The sequence below is a fragment of the Hipposideros armiger genome, unplaced genomic scaffold, assembly GCF_001890085.2.
Source record: "Hipposideros armiger isolate ML-2016 unplaced genomic scaffold, ASM189008v1 scaffold_1200, whole genome shotgun sequence".
Lineage (NCBI taxonomy): Eukaryota > Metazoa > Chordata > Mammalia > Chiroptera > Hipposideridae > Hipposideros > Hipposideros armiger.
The window spans coordinates 172,957-193,469 of record NW_017732550.1 but is presented as its reverse complement, the minus strand read 5'-3'; the positions used below and the strand labels follow the sequence as shown (position 1 = coordinate 193,469).

At 53.5% G+C, this 20,513-nt stretch overlaps 1 protein-coding gene across 13 annotated transcripts in view; it reads left to right on the top strand.

The window, feature by feature from the left end:
• Nucleotides 1-20,513, top strand: part of IQSEC1 (IQ motif and Sec7 domain ArfGEF 1) — a 149,823-nt gene that overhangs the window by 121,321 nt on the left and 7,989 nt on the right. For 12 of the 13 annotated variants that reach the window (XM_019632943.1, XM_019632944.1, XM_019632945.1 and 9 more), the window contains exons 4-12: nucleotides 980-1,141; nucleotides 3,704-3,826; nucleotides 4,879-5,045; nucleotides 10,034-10,173; nucleotides 10,648-10,677; nucleotides 12,170-12,295; nucleotides 13,454-13,553; nucleotides 15,897-16,058; nucleotides 16,903-17,079. In XM_019632943.1, the coding sequence (XP_019488488.1) occupies nucleotides 980-1,141; nucleotides 3,704-3,826; nucleotides 4,879-5,045; nucleotides 10,034-10,173; nucleotides 10,648-10,677; nucleotides 12,170-12,295; nucleotides 13,454-13,553; nucleotides 15,897-16,058; nucleotides 16,903-17,079 (1,187 nt within the window). The remainder of the gene's footprint in view (nucleotides 1-979; nucleotides 1,142-3,703; nucleotides 3,827-4,878; nucleotides 5,046-10,033; nucleotides 10,174-10,647; nucleotides 10,678-12,169; nucleotides 12,296-13,453; nucleotides 13,554-15,896; nucleotides 16,059-16,902; nucleotides 17,080-20,513) is intronic. The other variant, XM_019632936.1, reaches the window with a different exon arrangement.

The following is a 20,513-nucleotide window of genomic DNA, read 5'->3' as shown; positions in this document are numbered from 1 at the left end:
CCACACCAGCATGGGTGCCAGGTCACCCCCAAGGGCTCCACAGCAACTCAGGATCTGGGGTTGTCAGAGGACAGCTGCCCTCCAGGGTTCACACGTGTGGCCCCTTCACACCACCCTGTCTCCTTGGACCACAGCACCTCCCTGTGAGGTCAGCCAAGCTCATGTCATATCACACAGCTGGCAGGAGGACAGAGGCTCCAAGGGAGGAAGGGGCCTCCTTGCCCACGGTTCTAGTGCAGTTGGATATGCTCAGGCTGTCCCTGCCTTCCTTGATGCCCAGGTGGGGCACATGCTGTGCCCCCATTTCCTGTCCTGTGAATTGGGGCTGATCCTAAGAACTTTTCATGATGCCTATGTGCACCATTCCAGGCACTGACTGTTAACTCAGTGTTAAGTCCACACCACAAAGCAAGGTCACAAAGCTATTGGGCTCCTAGCCAGCACAGGTGACTAGAGTGCCAATCCCAGGTATGTAAGAACAAGCCAGTTAGTGTGGGGGGTGCTTAGACAGTGATGCCAGAATAAGTGCTCAGCAGGTACCAGAGACAATTCATTCTCCATTGCTTGGTGGGCAGGCGGGCAGAGGGCAGGCCAGCATGTCTGGGCTGGGGGTTCCAGTCTGCCTGAAGTGCAGCACGGGGTGGCAGCTTCCACTTGGAGGGCAGCAGAGAGCTGGGCGGCAGGGGCTGGTTCTGTGTGGGGCTGGCATGTGGGGTCGTGCAGGGCAGCAGGGAAGAGTCCCTGCTCCAGCTCCCACGGGCACTCTCCTGTGGCTGGCCCAGTCTTGGTGTTCTTGGTGCAGGGTCTGGGGAGTTCTGGGTTCCCTGCATTGAAGGCTTGGGGTGGGACAGGGCAAGGTGCCCGGAGCCTGGGGTCTGTCAGGGCCAGCAGGGGCGCCTTCAGTGCCTGTGGAGGTGGAAAGTAAGCCTGGAGGGGCCAAGGCTGCCAGGGCTGAGCCTGTTTCTTGTCCCACCCCCAGGAAGCCTGAGAAGGGCATCCAGTACCTCATTGAGCGAGGCTTCGTGCCCGACACGCCAGTCGGGGTGGCCCACTTCCTGCTGCAGCGCAAGGGCCTCAGCCGGCAGATGATCGGCGAGTTTCTGGGCAACCGGCAGAAGCAGTTCAACCGCGATGTGCTGGAGTGAGTTCTGGGCGGGGGCCGGGGTGGCATGGTCACATACCCGTGATGGACTCCATGACCTGTCTGGCTCACCCTGCTTGTGAGACGTACAGCAGATCTTCCCCTTACCTCTTTCTGGCTCTTGGGTACCCCCACACCATTTTATGCATCGTAACTTGCCATGTATGCATGTGGCATCCACCCTTAGGTGCTCCCCGTATGCACCCTTGGCACCCCCATCCCTCTCCAGTCAGGCCAAGCCACCCAGAACGGGGAGGGGGGGGGAGATTTGGAGGTCAGGGCCTTGATATGTGCCCTGGGAGTGAATAGGGGTAGCTGGCCCAGACCCCAGCACCTCCAAGGTGGCCAGCCCCATACCCACAGCTCTGCACTGCCTCTCTCTCGCCTTTCCTGATTGGGAGATCGGGGTGGGGGCGTGAGAGTCCAACCCCCACCTTCTGACCCCACATCCCCAGCCCAGAGAACTGGGGACCATAACACTCAGCTACTTGGAGCCCTACAGAAAAATGGGTTCCCAGCTCCCTGGGGTCTGCTGGCCGTTTTGAGAAGTCCTGCCATACATGCACCCTAAATCTCTTTGTTCCTCCTTAAGACTGTCCTGAGTAGAAAGGCGTCTGTGTTTGGACCCTTATGTTTACAGAGCAGTGACTGTGTTCAGGCCCTGTATCCTCATTGTACCCATGCGGGTGGGTGTCAGAGACTGATGACCCCTTTCACAGATGGGGAGCCAAAGCCCGTGGAATAGGGATGGCTTGGTACAGGTGTCCTGCCTACCCTTTGCTGGAACCTGGGGTAATACCCCCAGGCCTGTTACTGAGGACTTTCCTGACCCAGGCAGCTACAAGCTGACGGGGCTGACCCTGGGCAATAGTTCAGGAGCAGAAATCAAAGCAAGGTAAAGAGTTAGCCATCAGAACAAGAACAGAGCCATTCATCTGTCCAGCCAGGCGCGTCAGGGAAAAGGACAAGCAAGGGGCCCCTGGGGTCAGGCCATCTGCAGTAAGGAAGGCCTTGGCCACGTGTTCACCTGCTGCCGCCAGTGCTTCCCTGGGGGGAGGTGGGTGGGCTCTGTGACTTCTTTGTACCACAGGTCACAGGGAGCAACTGACCTGGGTGCTCCCCCCCGCCCCGCACGGACTCACATATGCATGTACATCTCATTATGTCATACACATAACACACACACAGACACACATGTACACGTGCTGGCACCCAGCAGAATAGCATCTGTGTCCCTCCTTAGCCAGACTTGCCCATCTGGGCTGCTTTCTTCCTGATCAGCGTTTCTGTTTTGGCCTCACTGGGAAAATCCTCCTGCGTTGTTGGTGTGGTTAATGCCCCTCTCCCCCTCTGAAACCGGTGTGAGGAAATGGTTCAGGGGAAAGTTTATCTCCTTAGTGAATTGGGCCCAAGACAATCTCAGCCCAGCCTCCCACCCCCACCCCCAGCCATTTCTACACTGCCCTCTGCAGCCACCTCCACACTGGCTTCTGGTCCATAGGAAATCCGTTCATTGTTCTCCTAGGATCAGAAAATAGCGGCCTCAGGAAGTATGAGACTTCCCCCGCCCCTACCCTCCGCACCAGCAACCTAGTCGATCCGCAGATCATCCCAGGTGGCCCCTGCCCCCTATCTTTCCCCACAAGGCTGTATCCCCAAGAGGCCCTGAAAACTCAGAGAAAGTTGGGAGCACCATAGCTTACCCCAAGTACATTGCCCCCAGTGGAGGGTAGGCCCTGGAGTGGGATTAGGTCCCCCATGACGAAGGCCTCTGTAGCACCAACAGGGGCGGCCATAGCTTTGTTACAAACATAAACTAGACACTAGAGCCTGCTGCATGGGTCCGTGGTGCAGACCCTACCTTCTCTGTTCAAGGGTCCTGATCAGACGACACAGCAGGTTGTACTAAGGGGCAGGGCTGTGATGAGTGGAACCAACCAAAGCCTGTTACCAGAGACCTCCCAAACTCCATCCTCCATTCCTCTGATTGGCTGACGAGGATGGAAAGACCCCTCTGAAGTGCCTCTCCGAAGTGGCCAGACCCAGCCACCTCTCCCATACTCTTGGTGTGAGAGGACAGGCACAGTGTGAAACTGAGACTTGACAAGTTAGTGCCCCCCTGAGTGTGCTCCTCAGCTCCCTCCCTCGCAGAACACAAGAAGAACAGCTACGTGCCTGGTATAACGGACACGCTCAGCAACGTTTGTTTCTGCACCACGGGTCCTTACCAAGAACAGCCGTATGTTCTGGCTACCTGTGTGTCTGTAGAAAATTGCACACATTGGCATAAGCACCAACATCTTCCTACAGTTTGAGGGGGTCATGGACTCCCCTCAGAAGCACAGGGATCTTTGGCCATAATCTGAATTGTTTGCTGCCTGGAGGAAGCCAAGCGTAAGGTCATCCCCAACAGACAACAGCCTGTCCCCATGGCACTTGGGCGGCTCACTGGCCCTCCTGGACCAACCCCTTCTATGCCCTACCCTCTGCAAGCGCCTAATGAGAAGGCCCGCAGAGGCAATGCGGGTGGAGGACGCTGACATGGCCTTTGTCTCGTTTCAGCTGCGTGGTCGATGAGATGGACTTCTCTGCCATGGAGCTGGATGAAGCTCTGAGGAAGTTCCAAGCGCACATCCGGGTCCAGGGGGAAGCTCAGAAGGTGGAGCGGCTCATTGAGGCCTTCAGGTCTGGGCCAGGGCAGGGTGGGGGCGGGGACGTCATGGACAGAAGGTTCCTGGCTCAAGGGCCGAATGCCCTCAACCCCTTACCTACTCGGGGTCAGGTGGCCCTGAACTTGCCTGGGGATGAGGCAGCAGCCCCTCCTGGGTGCCAGGCGCTGTGCTGGTTTGTGCTAGAGCCAGGGTTTTGAAGTCTCTCTCTTTTTCCAAGTCCTTATGGCCTCATCCATTCATGAGTCCATCTGTGTTACTATTCATCTGCCCTTTCACAGGGGCAGCTGCTCGCTCTCAGTGACAGAGCACAGGCTGCAGAGCCAGATGGCCTGGTTCTAACAGACACTCTGCCACTTACCAGCTGTGGGACCTCATGCTTGTTGCTTAACCTCTCTGTGCTTCACATCTTTGCCTGCAGAGTAGGGATAAAAAGGGATCCTACCCTAGACAGGGTGGAGGCTTAAGCCACTTAGGACGTGTGGACACAGTTAATGTAGCACCTGCCCCAACATCAGCTCTCATTGCAGTCTTCATCCCAGGACTGTGTGCACACTGGCCTCTGTGCCTCGTGCTGCATGTGGCAGACACGAGTCAGCTGCTGACCTAGCCCTCTGGGCTTAGCGCCAGTGGTGGGGCCAATGAGGATATGGGGAGGAGAGCCCCAGGGCCCAGAAGGGGGATGTTCAGCCACTTCTTTACTGAAGGGCTTCTTGGAGGGGGTAGCACTAACGGGGAAGACGGAATTGAAGCCCACATTGCCTGAGCACCGATGGCAGCCACCTCCGTCACGATGCCCCACCGTGTCTGTCACCCCTCCATAAGATTACCAGTGCAGGGGCCTCTTGGAGGTCAGGGCAGGGGGTCAGGAGGTGAGGACAGGAAGCAGATGACCAGTGAGGCAGAGTATGTTAGTGAGGCTATTTGTTCAAGGTGCCACAGCAAAGGTGCCCCAGCAGCCACAGCTGAAACGAGGCACAGTGCATCTCCCTCTGAGCTGGTGCAGGGGCAGACTACCCCTGCCTGCTCTGCCCAGCATGCCTGACCCTCCCTGTCCCCTTCCCCTAGCCAGCGGTACTGCATCTGCAACCCCGGGGTGGTGCGGCAGTTCCGGAACCCGGACACCATCTTCATCCTGGCCTTCGCTGTCATCCTGCTCAACACGGACATGTACAGCCCCAATGTCAAGCCTGAGCGCAAAATGAAGCTGGAGGACTTCGTCAAGAACCTCCGAGGTGAGCTGTCGGGGCCCAGGCTCGGAAGCACAGCCTCCCAGACATCCTCTGAAACGGGCCCCAGCGGGTGTGGGCTGACAAATGGTGGCGACACTCTCTCATGCTGGGCCGGCATAGGGTACGGCAAGATAGCCAGGCTGCCGTGCACTCACCGAATCTCGTGCAGAAGACCTCCCAACAGTGTGCTCACGCAGCACAAACTACAGTAAAGAGCAAATGCTGTCTTAGGGGTGCACATGGAGGCACCGCCCGGGCCATGCATGCGGAGTCTCGGGATGCAGGGCCTCAATCCTGAGGAAGTGGTGCTTCAAGCTTGTTAGGAAAAGATGCGCAGGAGTTTGACAGGTAGAGGTGGAGGGACTTACTCATGAGGGAGCAGAGGCAGAGGCCTGAGGAAGCTGCTCATCACAGTGCTGGAAGCCAGGCCACACACAGGTTGACCAGGGCCTGATTGGGAGACATCCGGGAGCACAGAGTGGAACTTGGGTGCTGGGAGCCCTGAGGCCTCCAGCAGGTGGAAACCATATGGGGACCTGCACACCCTGTCTCCATCACTGCTGTGCCTCACCACCCCTCCTCTGCTCCATGCTCCCCTTGAAACTGATTTGCCTTGTTTTTGTTTATTTATATATATTTAATATTTAATTATTTATCTATATTTTGTTTATTAAATATATTTGAAAGAGGAACCTTATATCATCACTGTAAATGGGAAACCAGTAGTATTTGCTACACATAAGAAGTCACTATAAAAATTAATACAGTGAAAAGAAAGCACCACTGTTGACTTCAGCCAGAGCTCCCTCTGGCTGGGCTCCGAGGCCACCCTCTTCCTTGGCAGGTGGGCCCATGTTAGACAGGTGCTGATGAGGTAGGCAGCGAAAAGGGAGGCCTTCTCCTGGCGTCAGGTGGGAAGGAATTGAAAAGGGAGCAGCCATCTTCCAGGTGGCTCCATGTTAGCTCTCGTGGACTTGGAGTACCTAGAAGGAAAAGGAGTAGGAACTGTGTCCCTCTTTTTGAAAAATTCCAGCTGCAGCGGGCCAAGGTCCCATTAGAAATTATATATTTTTATAAAAAGGATAAAAGCTGGTCTAAATCAAGTCCAACTGTGAGCTTGTTGAGCCATTTAAATTTTCTACTTTTTTATTTCTGTAAAACTGCAGCTCTGTTACCCCTCCCTTGGGGCAGGACAGTTTTCCTGTGAGGGTTCTCCAGGTCCTGCCCGGATGTGAACTGTCCTCATGCTTACCCCCACCCACCCAGGGTTGGTACCACCATGACAGGATGGCTGCTGGCACAAGGGAGCCAGAAACGATTAGCCCAGAGAACAGAAAGCTCAGGGAAGGACAGGGCTGCTGATCACATATTTGCCAGCTGGCCGCCCTCATGTCAGTGGCTCTGTGGTTTGCACCCATCTTTGCACCCAGCCATCCCAGCAGTCTGGGGACAGGGTGGCAATATCAGCCCACTTCCCAGAGCAGAGGTTGAATACCCCAAAACCAGGAGAGCAAGCTACTGGTTCTGCTTTCCTAGCCTGGGCTATTCCCACCAAACCCCCTCTTTTCAAGCCAGAGACGGGGGTGTTCTGCACCATCTTTCTTGTGCTTCAGAAGGGGTAACCAAGGCTCAGAGAAGGAAGGGACTTGCTTACAGTCACACGGCAAATGAGTGTCAGAGGAGGCAGGACTCTGGTCTCTCAAAGCCAGGCTGGCACTCTGTGCTGAGCACATGTCTTGCTTGTTCTTTTTAGACAACCCCCACCCCACGCACACACACACTGGACACACATTTTCTCTGGAATCGCTCCCTCCAGCCTCCCCAGTGGGTCCAGCAGCAGGATAGATGGAGGAGGAACAGCTCACCAGCACAGAAGCCAGATGAACAAGCAGCATTTTCCTTTTATTGCTATTTGTTTTAAAAGTTTTCAATTTATTTTTTGAATGGGTATTATTTTTTCATATTAATAGTTCAAAAGCCAGAAAGTAATATGACCCAGCAATCACACTGCTTGGTATTGACCCAAATGAGCTGAAAACTTACATCCACACAAAAACCTTCACACATGTTTACAGCAGCTTTATTTGTCATTACCAAAACTTGGACGCAACCAGGATGTCCTTCAGTAGGTGATGGATAAATAAACTGGCCCGTCCAGAGAGTGGGGTATTGTTCAGCACTAAAAAGAAATGAGCTATCGCGCCAGGAAATGACATGGAAGAACCTTAAATGCATATTACTAAGTGAAAGAAGCCGGTATGAAAAGACTACATACTGTAGGATTCCAGCTATATGACATTCTGGAAAAGGCAAAACTATGAAGACAGTGGTTGCCAGGGCTCGGGGGGAGGGAGGGGTGAGTAGGTGGAGCACAGAGGAGTCTGGGGGCAGTGAAAAAACTCTTTATGATACTACAGTGATGGATGCGTATCATTATACACTTGTCATAGAAAATACGACACTAAGAGTGAGCCCTAGGCAAATTATGGACTCAGTGATTCTGATGTGTCGGTGTAGGTTGTAACAAATGCACCAGTCTGGTAATAGTGGTTGATTGTGGAAGAGGCTAGTGGAGAAGCAGAGGGCATATGGGAAATCTCTGTACCATCCCCTCAATTTTTCTGTGAACTTAAAAGTGCTCTAAAAATAAAGCCTGTTTCAAAAACCCCAAAAGGTATAAACAGTGGCAGAGCCCCCTTCCCCTGCCATCTGCCGAACCATTCTGTCTCTCCCTAGAGGCCATCAGTTTTTAGTTCCTGATGTCCCGCCCAAAATTCCTTTGCTCCAGCAAGTGCAAGTGTGCATGATTCGTTTTACCCTCTTCTGTTTTGCCCTTTTCTTTTTTTTTTTTTTAAATCAAGAGCTCCCAGACAAGAAAAATGTAAAGGAGCTTGTCGCCACCAAACTAGTATTACAAGAAATATAAAAGGGATTTCTTTAAGAAGAAGGAAAAAAAAAAAAGAGAGATAAAAAATATGAATAATAAAATGGCAATAACTACTTACCTGTCAATAATTACTTTCAATGTAAATGGATTAAATGCTCCAATCAAAAGACATAGGAGGACTGAATTGATAAGAAAACAAGACCCTTACATATACTGCCTATAAGGGACTCACTTCAGATCAAAAGACATACATAGACTGAAAATAAGAGATGGAAAAAACAAAAAGATATACACACCCCTATGTTCATTGCAGTACTATTTGCAATGGCCAAGATATGGAAGCAACCTAAGTGTATATCAGTAGACGATTGGATAAAGAAGATGTGGTACATAGACACAATGGAGTATTAGTCATAAAAAAAGAAAGAAATCTTACCATTTGCTACAACATGGATGGACCTAGAGGGTATTATGCTGAGTGAAGTAAATCAGACTGAGAAAAACAAATACCATATGCTGTCACTTATAGGTAGAATCTAAAAAACAAAATAAAACAGAAACAAACTCATAGATACAGAGAACAAACTTATGGTTGCCAGATGGGAGGGGGATTTGGGTTGGTGAAAAAGGTGAAGGGATTAAGAAGTACAGGCCGGCCGAGTGGCTCAGTTGGTTAAGAGCGCGCTCAAGAGTTTGAGCTCTGAGCAACAGCTTTTCGAGTCCAGCCCGAGCTGAGCAGCCGCTGAGCTGCCAACAGGTAGCAGGGTGGCTCAGCTAAAAAAAAAAAAAAAAAATCATACCTGGGTGGGGTGAGTAAAAAAAATAAAAAAATAAAAAAATTAAGAAGTACAAATTGCCAGTTATAAAAATAGTCACAGGGGAATATAGTCAGTAATATTGTAATAAGTATGGTGCCAGGCGGGCACTAGACTAATTGAGGGAATCACCTCATAAGGTATATAAAATGTCTAATCACTATGCAGTACACCTGAAACTAATATAATATTGTATATCAACTGTAATTGAAAAAAATAAAAATCTTTTTTAAAAAATCCAATAGAATGTATCCATGTTGGCTCTCTGGACTTCTTCATTGTTCCTGGAGGTGCATAGTACTTCGTGTACCAGTGTGCAGCGGTTGGCTGACTAGTCCCCTGCTGATGAGTAAATGGGTTGTTTCCAATTTTCTCTTTGGAAGCACTGCTGCCGTGAACAATCTTGTCTGTGCATCATATCTCGTGGGATAAGTTGCCCAGCAGGGGGTTGGTCCAGTTCACCATCCCCCCAGCAGCCTGAGCAGCTCCTGCCCTGTGGTCTCACTGACAGGCCATGCTGTCAAACATCTGGACTTGGGCCAGCCTGTGGTCTGAAGGTGGAAGAGTGTTTGTGTTTCTCTTGTGAGTAGGACCACCGTCCTTTTCTCACAGCAGTTTTCAGGCTGGAGTGGCAGGAAGGGTATGCACTTGTCAGAGCAACCTGGGTTCGAGTCCTAGCCCCGGCTTCTGCCCATGGGGTGTGGGACAACAGCTGGCAAAACTGCCAGACACACTGCGCTCTCACTCTGTGGAGCATGACACAAGCTGCTCACGTGTCCTCACAAAGCCCTGTGGAGTCCCTCATGCTCTTAGTGGCCTGTTTCAGACACCCAGCTCAGAAAGACTGAGTCAAAAGGCTACCAAGGGACAAAGTGAGGACCTGGGCCCAGGCCTGCTGAAGCCTGAACTCACAAACCCTATCCATACAGCTTCCCTCAGCTCCAACCCCAACCACTTCCCTGAGCCACGGCTTTCCCATTGGGGAATGGGGACAATTATGCCCACCCCACGGGGCTGCAGTCAGGATCAGCAAGGTAATATTTATAAAGCCCTCTGAGCAGCCCCCCAGCCAGTCCAGGTGACTGTGCTGGCCTTATCCCTGGTGCAGGGATTCTGAGGACACTCAACAGCTGTTGGTCAGAGGGCTGTGGTTCTGCAGGGACTGGTGAAAGAGATGGCTATTCTGATTCAATTTAGAATCTGGTACATCAGGGTGAGATTGGGGCCCAGGGCTAAATGGGCCATGCAGGCTCCAGCCAACCTGATGCCTGGCCGCTGTCTCCTCCCAGGTGTGGATGACGGTGAGGACATTCCTCGGGAGACACTGATCGGGATCTATGAGCGGATCCGCAAGCGAGAGCTGAAGACCAGTGAGGACCACGTGTCGCAGGTGCAGAAGGTGGAGAAGCTCATTGTGGGGAAGAAGCCGGTACGTGGGTCCTGTGTCCCAGGGGAGCCTTGGGGGTGCTTGCCACCCACTTCCCTCCCTCTCAGTGTGACCCCAGACCCCCTGCTGGCCTCAGCTTCTGCCAGTGGCCCTGATGCCCCTTCCAGGCTGGGCTGGTAAATTCTTTCAGGGTTTGGGTTTCTTTAAGTGGTTTCTAACATTTGGGAATAACAAACATTTGCTCTGGATTCAAGTTGAAGAGAACCTGAGGCTCTTAATAAACCCACAGGCAGAGTTATCCAGTGTTCCTTGGTGGCCTGGGATGCCTTCAGAGCCCGCCAGCATGAAAGCCTCCCCGCCTACCCCTGGGTGGCTGCATAGAGCTAAGTGCAGGTGCTGCATGCAGGAGGGGCACTGCTTCTTTGGGTGTTGCCGTTAGTTCCCTCAGGGCCCAGGGGCATCTTCTGGGGCAGTGATGTCTTTTTTTTTTTTTTTTTTTTACTGTTTCCCCTGTAGATTGGATCCCTGCATCCTGGGCTTGGTTGTGTGAGTATCCCTCTGCTTTCACATTCTGGCTGGCGTCCCCCCTGGGGGTGCCCAGCATGACCACATCTCCTGGCTTGAGTTAATTTATGGAACAATAAGAAATTTGACTTTCATAATTATCCTAGCCTCGAATCTCTGCAGGCCCTGAGAGCATGGCCACACGGGAGAGCTGTGTTGTCAGGCTGATAGCAGATAGTCTTCCTTTCCTCTCGTCTGGGCCTGATTGAGCTTGTCCCCAGACCCCAAGACCCTATACCTGAAACAGATGATCTTGGTGTGCTTTGGAGGGCCTTCTCCCCAAGTCCACGCTCTGCCCCCAACAACTTGTTCATACGACAGGACCCTTTCCACTGCCACAGCCTTGAGGAAATTTATCTGCACGCCCCTGGAGCACATGCGTACATGGCTAACCTGGTAGTTCTCCTACATGTCCCTTCTGTGTCTGTCTACCCCTCACTGTCAACGGAGTCAGCCCCACAAACCCCTATGACCACCCTCCCCTTCCCAGTTTTCCCTAGAGAGAGACCAAGCCCATTGGATGCGTCTGTGACATGCCCTCACCCACCTCTCGAGCCCCACATTCCACCATCCTCTTTCCTTTGTACTTTTGCTCCAAACAGTATTGCTCCCCAAGCGTACCAGGCTAGGCCACACACTTTCCTCCCCTTGCCTTCCTGATGCACTGAGCTCAGGTACCTCGCCACCAGGGCACCCCTTGCAGAGTTAACGCTCCCTGGCTGCGACCGTGCTTACTTGCTGGGGGTCCTATCCAGGTGTATGCTGTCTCCTTACTAATTTGTCTGTCTGCTGTATGAGCCTAGATGTTTCCAGAGATATGACTGAGCCTCTGGGATGGTTTGTCACATCAGGCCTTGAGAGCAGCTTGGGCTACAGCAAGGTGGGGGCTCTTGGAACCCGTGGCAGACCTGTTCAGAGGCAGGTGTGCAGAAGGGAGGTGACTGCTGGTTCAAGAGTTCAGACAGGGACTTTCAGGCTTCAGAAACATTGAAATCCCTTAGGAGGGGCCTGGGAGAGTGGGAAAACTCTGGTGCTCTGCAGCGTCCTGGCCATGTGGCTGAGGCAAGATGCTCAACCTCTGTGCCTCAGTTTCTTCATCCCAAGTAGACTGTATCTGGGAAACTGTTTGCAGAGACTAATGGGTACTTTGTGGAAACTCAGAAAGCATGCATCCCTCTCTGGCTGGAGGCCCACATGTGAGCATGATGCTTTAAGAAGTCTGGGGCCTGCCTGAAAGAATCGAATGGAGGTCTTATCAGAAGGGGTCACTTACCATGGTCCTGCAAGAGAGCTTCTGAGGACAGAGTGGCTTCAAGCCGAAGAAGCACACTCCAGTCTGCACAGTTTGCAGGATAAGACATTTCTGAACACGAGGCCCAAGGTCTGGGTTCCTAGCACATAGGCTGGACCCCTGTGCAGCCCAGGCCCCAGAGGAGGGGCAGGCAGCTAAGGGCAGCTTCTCCTATCCGCACAGGTGCTTTCTCTGCCTCACCGGCGGCTGGTCTGCTACTGCCGGCTCTTCGAGGTTCCAGACCCAAATAAGCCCCAGAAACTTGGACTGCACCAGCGAGAGATCTTCCTGTTCAATGACCTCCTGGTGGTATGTGGTTCCCTGTGGAGTGTTGTAGCTGAGAGCTGACTATGTGCACACACGGGTATGGGGTGGAGGTGAGGGGGTAGAGTTAGCCCAGGGCATTGGGTTACCGGGCAGAATCCAACTCACATTGCTGCTGATGAGAACGGGGCTTCATTGGCTCTTGTACAAGTCCAGAGGGGGATTTGGAGGCTCAGCCATTTCAGCAGGACCCCTTTGTATGACCTCCACCTCTCAGCTGCATAGGCTCCTCCTCCTGTGTGGGCTTCCTTCTCAGGCAGGCTCCATCCAAAAGGGAAAGTTAGCCTCGGCAGCCCCGGCTTAACGTCCCCTCGGCCACCAGAGCGATTCCCTTCCAAAGTATCCAAGCCGAGGTCTTGTTGCTTTCTGTGCCCAAGCCTGAGCTAATCACGGGACCACACAGGTTGGTGCTAGTTCAGTGGCTAAGCCTGAGGCAGTCCCAGGACTGATGGACTGAGGGTGGCAGAGAGAGGGTTCCCCAAAGAGAGACTGAGGAGCTGTTGCCCAAAAAAAGGCAGCACGGATGCAGCTAGCGGGGATGGAGATGCTCCTGCCAAGAGCAGGGGAAGCCTGTTCTTGGATCTCTGTCCCTCGACATGCCATGGACTTCCTTGCTAGCGGCCCTTGTCCCCAGTCCCCTCCTGGTTGAGGACTAGCTGCATTTCTCCGATTCCTGATGTCGGGACCCAGATGTGTGGGTTGAAGTCCCTTAATAAGCATCCCTGACCTGGAGCATGTCACTTCAAACCTCCAAATCTCAGTTTCCTCTGTAAAATTAATCTCTCAGAGAGCGACAGTGATCACATGGGTCCTGGACCTAAGACCCTGGCATGGTGCCTTCAGTGCCACACAAGATAATGTGCCTGCCATCTCTCTTCTGGGTTGAGAGGCTTTGTAGCCAGCTAGGATGGCACCCGTGTCTCACAAAAACAGAAAACAGTGTCCATGTCAGAGTGTGAATAGGTGTGCATGCCCCCACGTCAGATCGGCCCTGCTGCAGGGGCCCCCTGACCTCTGAAGTACAGAGTCCTTCTCACACAGGAGAGCAAGGTCACCATCCGGTCCATTTACAGGCCTGAGCTCCCCAGCTGCTCCAGGGCAGTGCAGACATGTGGCTCAGACTCTGTCTCTGGCTGCCCCCAGGTCACCAAGATCTTCCAGAAGAAGAAGAACTCAGTGACATACAGCTTCCGACAGTCCTTCTCCCTGTGCGGCATGCAGGTCCTGCTCTTTGAAAACCAGTGTAAGTCTGCCCGCGGCTGGCGGCGTGTGTGGCCGCCAGAGCGCTGTCCACATGTGGCCGTGACCCACTGCGCAGCTTTAACCTCATAGTCATGAGGCACCCTTTTTCCCATTCTCTCCCGTTTTTCTGTGCCAGGGAGGACAGAAGCCCCAGAAGGCTTCTCTGATGCTCTGTTAACCTGCTACACAGCAGTAGCGAGGAAGATTTAATAGCATACACAGTGTTCATTGGGTTTACTTTTACTGTCATTGCTTGCAGGTGACAAGATGTTTGAATTTAAGGCAGAGTGACTTAAGTGAAATATTGATAGGAAAGCATGACGTAAGTGGCACAGATGATATGCAGATAATGCCAAACCCACAGGGGAGGTAATCCCAGAGGGACTATACGGGTCCAGGGCTGAGCTCCAGAGCCGACAGCCAGGGTTCAAATCCCAGCCCTGCGGTTAGCGGCTGTGGCCTGGCTGCCTACCCTATCTGGGCCGTGTTCCCTTTGTAAAACGAGGTGATGCCAGGGCCTGCCTCGAAGGATTAGACACGGAAAGTGCTCCTGGCACAGAGGAAGTCCTCCAGTTAGGGTTTGTTCTTAGGTGCTGGAAGGCCTTTGGGTGTGAGTGGGTCATGGGGGCCTGGGGATTTTGGAGGGGAGCTGGCTCCTACCCAGGACACTCCCACTGACTTTATATTTTGATCTTGCTCCTCCTCATGTCCCACATCCTTCTCTTTTCCTCTCTTCCTGTTTGAGGTCCCTGAGCTTCAGGCTGTGCCCGTCTTTCTGAGAGGGGGTGCGGTGACAGTTCTGCTGCCTTGCACATTTTTGAGTGTCCCCAAGGGAGACAGCCCTGATGTAGCGTTACCTTGTCCCCAGCAGCAGGGATGCCCTCGTCCTGTCATACAGGTTGCCACAGTGCTGTCTGATCCGCCTTCAGTCTGCAAGTTGAAAAAGTGCTAGGGACTTGTCACTGGGTCATCCAAAACCACAGTGGTGACTGAGGGCCTGGATTTAAGGTTTATTACCCCTTCTCTGTCCTAAACAAGACCAACACCTGCCGTGCCCTCTCCTTTCTCACATGTCCCTGAGGAGCCCAAGATGCTGTGCCCCACTGCTCTGGCTGCCCCACCCCAGGCCAGAAGGCCTGTCTTACCTTGGTTTCCACCAGACAACATCAGGGAGGTTGGTGCCACCTCGCACTGTCCAAACCAGCAGGCCTCCTCTCTCAGGGGATGGTTGTGGCAGTTAGGCTCTCAGCAGGAGCCCGACCAGACTGAACCCCCAGACAGAGGCTTTCCTGGATTAGTTTTAGATTCCCAGGGCTCGGCTCTCAGTTCTGGACACAGATGCTGATGAGAGCTGACCTGACATCCCTACAGGCTGTGCCTTCACACCAAGGGTCTCACACTGCCAGCTCCTGGGTCAGTCTGGCTCAGTTTTGTTATATTTGGTTTGTATACGTTCTTAAATTTGTTGAGCTGATATTTAAATCCTCACATTAAAACTCAGATTTTCTGGCTTCTATTGGAAAATGAGAAGGCTTGGCGTCCCTCAGTGTGGCAGGGGTGCTGGGCTGCACACCTCTCCCCCACACTTTCGGTTGCTCACAGCCCCACCTGCATTCAGGAGACCTGCTCAGACTTCTAGGCATTTGAGTTCCCAGCCTTGACCTGTGTCAAAGGTCGGTTTGGTATTTGGGCCAAGATTCTCCAAACACCCAGATGCTTGATTCCCACCAAGGGGAGAGGTACTGCCAGGGAACCAAAGCCCCAGGGACCCCTTGAGCTCAGAGATGGCACCAGGCAGGTCTGAGCAGAAAGACACAGCATTCAGCATGGAGTGTTGGGTGTGGGGTGCCCACAGTGCACCCTAACGTTGCTGAGGGTCTGGAGGCCATTCAGGAGAGAACAGAGCTGTCTATTCTCAAAGTGATTGGAGGTGGCTAGGTAAGACACCACACCAAGCACCACATGCTGCCTCTGTCTCCCTCTGGATTCAGCACCTGGCCACTATTTCAAGCCCTGGCAAAGTGGGCAAGGGCCTGGAAATGAAGTGTCCGGGTTCCATGACCTTCAGGCTGGAGAAGAATGAGGGCTTCCGCTCAGGTAGCCAGATCTGCTCCTGACCTTCCAATGGAAAACCCAGGGCACAAGTAGGCAGATGGAGATTGTCTGGTGGTCCCTCCAGTCTGCACTGCAGAAGCCTTTCCTCCCTGTCAGACACTGCTGATAGCCTGCCCTCTGACCACTTCTCTCACCCAATCCTGAATTCAGACTTACTAGTATTCTCTTGACCAGAGGGGAGATGGCAGAGAATGCAGAGGCCCATGGGTCCTCCTCTTCTCCTTTGCAGACTACCCCAATGGCATCCGGCTCACATCTGCGGTCCCTGGAGCAGACATAAAAGTGTTAATAAACTTTAATGCTCCCAATCCTCAAGACCGGAAGAAATTCACCGATGACCTGCGAGAATCCATCGCAGAGGTGCAGGAGATGGAAAAGCACCGAATAGAGTGTAAGTCGCAGGCCCGGGGAGGAAGAGCCCACAACCCTGGCATCTTTCAGGGCTCGCTGGACACAGGTGTTGGCTCCTGTATGGTGGCAGTGACTCTCTGAGCCCACAGAAATGAGATTCCCAGTCTTTTCTGACCTTCCCATGACCATGTGACTGGCAGCCCACATGCGCAGGCCACAGAAGATGGCACAGAGGGAGCGGGGAATGACAGAGGCCTGCTGGAAGCCCCGCAGGCCCAGGCCCATCCTGCCTGTGGGATCACATCGCATGCCCTGGGGATGGCCCCCTGGTCCCTGGCCACCCCATGTGACAAGAACTTCCAGAGTTCTGGAGCCGAGCTCTTCGCACTCCAGTGTGGTTATTATTTATCCGTCTTCTGAATGAGGGCCCTGCAGATGGAGGAGATCACAGCCCAGCCCATCACTTGGGTCCTGTTAGAGCCGATTATAACCCCTGCTTCTGGCTGCAAGCCTCACTCCCTGGCACCTCTGGTGTTTCTACCTCTGGCCCCTCCACGCATGGCCGACCCTTGCTCATCTCCAGACCCACACAATTCTGACCCTCAAGCCTGGAAAGTGACTTTCTATCCTGCAGATCATAAGACACTCTGGCCTCTCCAACTCCTTCCTGTAGTCTCGTTTTGGCTCCCTTTTGTCTTCTCTCTTTTAAGATAACCCTTGTTTTTCTCCCCATTCCAGGCAGATGGAGAACTCGGTACAGTGCCAAACTTGAACAGAGGGCTATGGTTCCCTGCATTTCCTCCTGCATGGGTCCTGGCCCTGCCCCTCCCTTACTGCCCTCCAGGCCACACTCCTCTCACCGAGCCCTTATCCCTCTATTTCAGCGGAGCTCGAGAAACAGAAGGGTGTCGTGCGACCCAGCATATCCCAGTCCTCCAGCCTCAAAAAGGAGTCGGGTAACGGGACGCTGAGCCGGGCCTGCCTGGACGACAGCTATGCCAGCAGCGAGGGTCTCAAGCGCAGTGCCCTCAGCAGCTCCCTGAGGGACCTCTCAGAAGCAGGTAAGAGCTGGGCCTCGGTTAACCTTCTCAGCCTGGTGCATGCAGGACTCAGCCCGGGCATGCCAGCAGTGGGCGCTTGCATTGTGCACCGGGAAGGGATAGCAGTGGAGGGCTCGGATGGAGCGCCATTGGGTTTCCCATGACCTTCCCCAGCTCACAGTAGCTTAGGACCATACAGAGAGGACGTCCCCAAAAGGCAAAAGACAATAGGACCCAACTATCAAAGGCAGAACAGCAGGGAGGTCACCCCCATTCTCACCTTCTTCTTCTAGGGGTTTTATTTGTTCTATTTATTTTCTGAACACTGCTCTCACAGAGTGAGCCAGGCCCACTGACGGATGTGTCCCGTGTGCTCTTGCTGCTGTACCCGTGTTGTATGCTGATGAATGAAACAAAGGAAAGCCCTCTAAACTATCTGGAAACCCCCTCTCACGCTGGCTCTAGTCTTACTTTCTCCCCAGAGGTCTCCCTGGGAAACCCGGACCTCCATTCAGCCCAGAAACGGCTAGCCACAGCTAGCATCAGGGGAAAGCCCTGGCAGAAACTGTGATTATTGTTGTTCTTTGTTTCTGTGTGTGTTTAATTTGCTGCCAGCCTCTTAACCCCCAAGCAAGCAGCACCCCTCGAGCCTTCCAGGTTTCCCAGGGCGGGCAGGGTGCACCTGGGGCATCGGGGCAGGGAGCCTCTACTGGCAGCCCTCACCCAGACTGGTCCTCTGGGCTGCAGCAGTTGGAGGAGGCAGGTGCAGGCAGGCCCAGCTGGCTGTCCATGAATGATGCTCTACCCACTTTGCCTGCTGGCTCTGTCAGAGGAGGTGTTGAGGGAGGAGGCACACCCTGGCAGCCCCGCAGTCCCACTAGCCATGTTTAGCCAGTCAGCTTCTCCCGGTGGGGGGGGGCCTCGAGTTGCTGTAGAGTGCGGGTTGCAGGGCATAGCACAGTGGGCACGGGGCTGTGCCCAACACTGTAGGTTCCCAGGACCCTGGGCTCTGCCTGCCAAAAGGCCCCTGGTGTCCTGGCCCCAGGAGCCCCTGATTTGTTAGGGGAGACCCCATCAAGCTGAGATCGGCCTCCTCTTCTCCAGGGGCCTAGCAGCCCCCTACCTCCTAGGAGCTCGCCCACCCCACCCTGCCTCATGCATTACCAAGTAGCCAGCTCTGGGCCCCCTTAAGAGAGCCTGCTCACAACCCCATCTTGTACCTGCCTTGCCAGCAGCTCTGCCTCTCTTTGTTTGGCTTATTCATTTCCCAGAATTCTTTTTCTTTTTCCTTCTTTTTTTTTTTTTTAGTTGGATTTTTTTTTTTTTGCTTTGTCTTTTCTTTTTTTTTTTTTTTTCTCTACATAGTGAAAACCAGAAATTCATTGCCAGCATGAGGGGTTAACCCAGGGTTAGCCCCAGCACTGCTGACATTTTGTGCTTACTAATTCTTTGCTGTGGGGACTATCCTATACAGGATTTTTAGAAGCATCTCTGGCCTCTCCCCCGAAGTCATGACAATCAGTAATGTCTCCAGAAATTACCAGGTGTCCTTGGGGGGAGGGGGCAAAAGTACCGCTGGTTGAGAACCACTGGTTTTTCCTGTGTGTTAAACTCAGCTAAATATAACTTCCGTGGGCCTCTGCAGGCTGGGGGCCTGGGGCCTGTGTTTGAGTTTGTGCAGTGGGACAGGCTCTGGCGTCTCTGTTCCCTGGAGGGCCGGGGCCCTGTCCAGCCACGTCACAAAGTTTGGAACTGAGACTCTCAGCATGTCTAGACACGCTCACTCCAGTCCCTATGGTCTGGACCTCAGCTGTCCATTCTCTGCCAGAACTTAGGGGTCATAGAGCCATACACCCAGATACATGGCCATGTGAAGGGTGGAGCTCAGAAGTTTGGCTGATTTCCACTGATTGTTACTATTGCCATTGTATTTGAGGATTCTGAGCTGAGAAGGACCCTAGGAATTGTGTCTTCTCGGACCAAAGCCACACTGAAAAGAATCCCCAGGAAAGAAAGCCCCCTACCCCTAGGAAGGTTGGGGGTGAGGTGAGGCAGTTGTTTGAGTCCTGGCAGCCAACAAGGCCCCAGACTGGGGACAGGCCACCTGAGGCTTCCAAAAGGAGACAGGCCAATGTCAGTGGCCTTCCAGCAGATGCTGGGCTTGGCATCCAGCGATGCAGAATTATATGCTCTGGATGAGGTCTGGGCGAAGCTCTGCAGAAGCAGCATCACTCCCACCCCCATGGCCTTCACCAAGATGAGCCTGTCAAGAAGAGGCAAGGCCTCGGGCAGCCTCTCCCCTCCAGAAAGCCACTGCTCGGTGCTTGGCAGGTCACCACTCCCAGAACACTGCTCTAGAACTGTACTCGCATATCCATCTAGGAGAAAACACACCAGGGACGTGGCCTCAGCCCTTCATGAACCTTGGGGATCCAAGAGGCAGTCGTGGTTTGATGGTCTAGGAGGAAGCCTGGCAGCAGATGCCTCCAGGAGCCCCTGACATTCTGAGAGGTAGAGGAAGGGGCCTGGGCCTCATCCTATGTCTCTCCACATGGTCTTTGCAGCAGCCAGGGCCCTGTGCTCATTTCAGTGGCACCAGAGCCCTGCCGGCCTGAGATCAAGGACTGGCAGGGACCATGGACACAGGGCAAGAACCCTGCTTATCCCTGGCTGAGCTGCTGAACACCAGCCCAATGGGGATGTCCCCCAGGAGCCACAGGATCTGCCTGTACCATCACTGCTCTGGGAACAGAGCTAGTGACCTGCCGTGTCTTGCATCAGGACAGCCCCGTCTGGGGACATTTAGAGGATCCTAGTGGCCAATTTCTAAAGCAGCACTTGCTGCCCCAAGATGGGCTTTCTGTGCACAGAATGGCCTGTGGCTGCTTCTCCTGGGACATGAGCCACACTTGGGGGTGCCATTGGGATGGCCACCCAAGCAGAGCCCAGTGGAGGACACAGAGCATACTGATTCCAGAGTCATCCTGAGAAGGTCTTGCCCTCTGCCTGCTGCTATTAGCAATCAGGTCCTGGCCAAGTCATATCTCTGGGCCTCAGTTTTCCCAGCTGCAAGGTGGGAACAGGGACTTTCCTCCAAGGATCTCTGTGAGAGAGTCGATAACATGCCAAACTTTAGAGCGGAGCCTGGCATGTGGCTGTTGTCACTGAGCAGGCGCACCTGGTTGGCCTCCTGCACTGCCAAGGGCCACAGGGCAAAACTTCTGGCAGGGAGCCCTGCCTGCATCCTGTCCTGACTCTAAGAGGCAGGGAAGGCTCTGAAGAACCATGCTTCTGGCTCTAGGACAGGTGCTGGCTGGGGCGGGGCTCACTGAGGCTAGTGCAGCATCCAGAGAGAGGGGAAAGATACCTGGAAACAGTGCAGGGGAGGGGCCGTGTGAGTGCGTGGCCACAGCCACATGGTTCCGGCATGCTGTGCTTCCGTTAATAGACAGTGT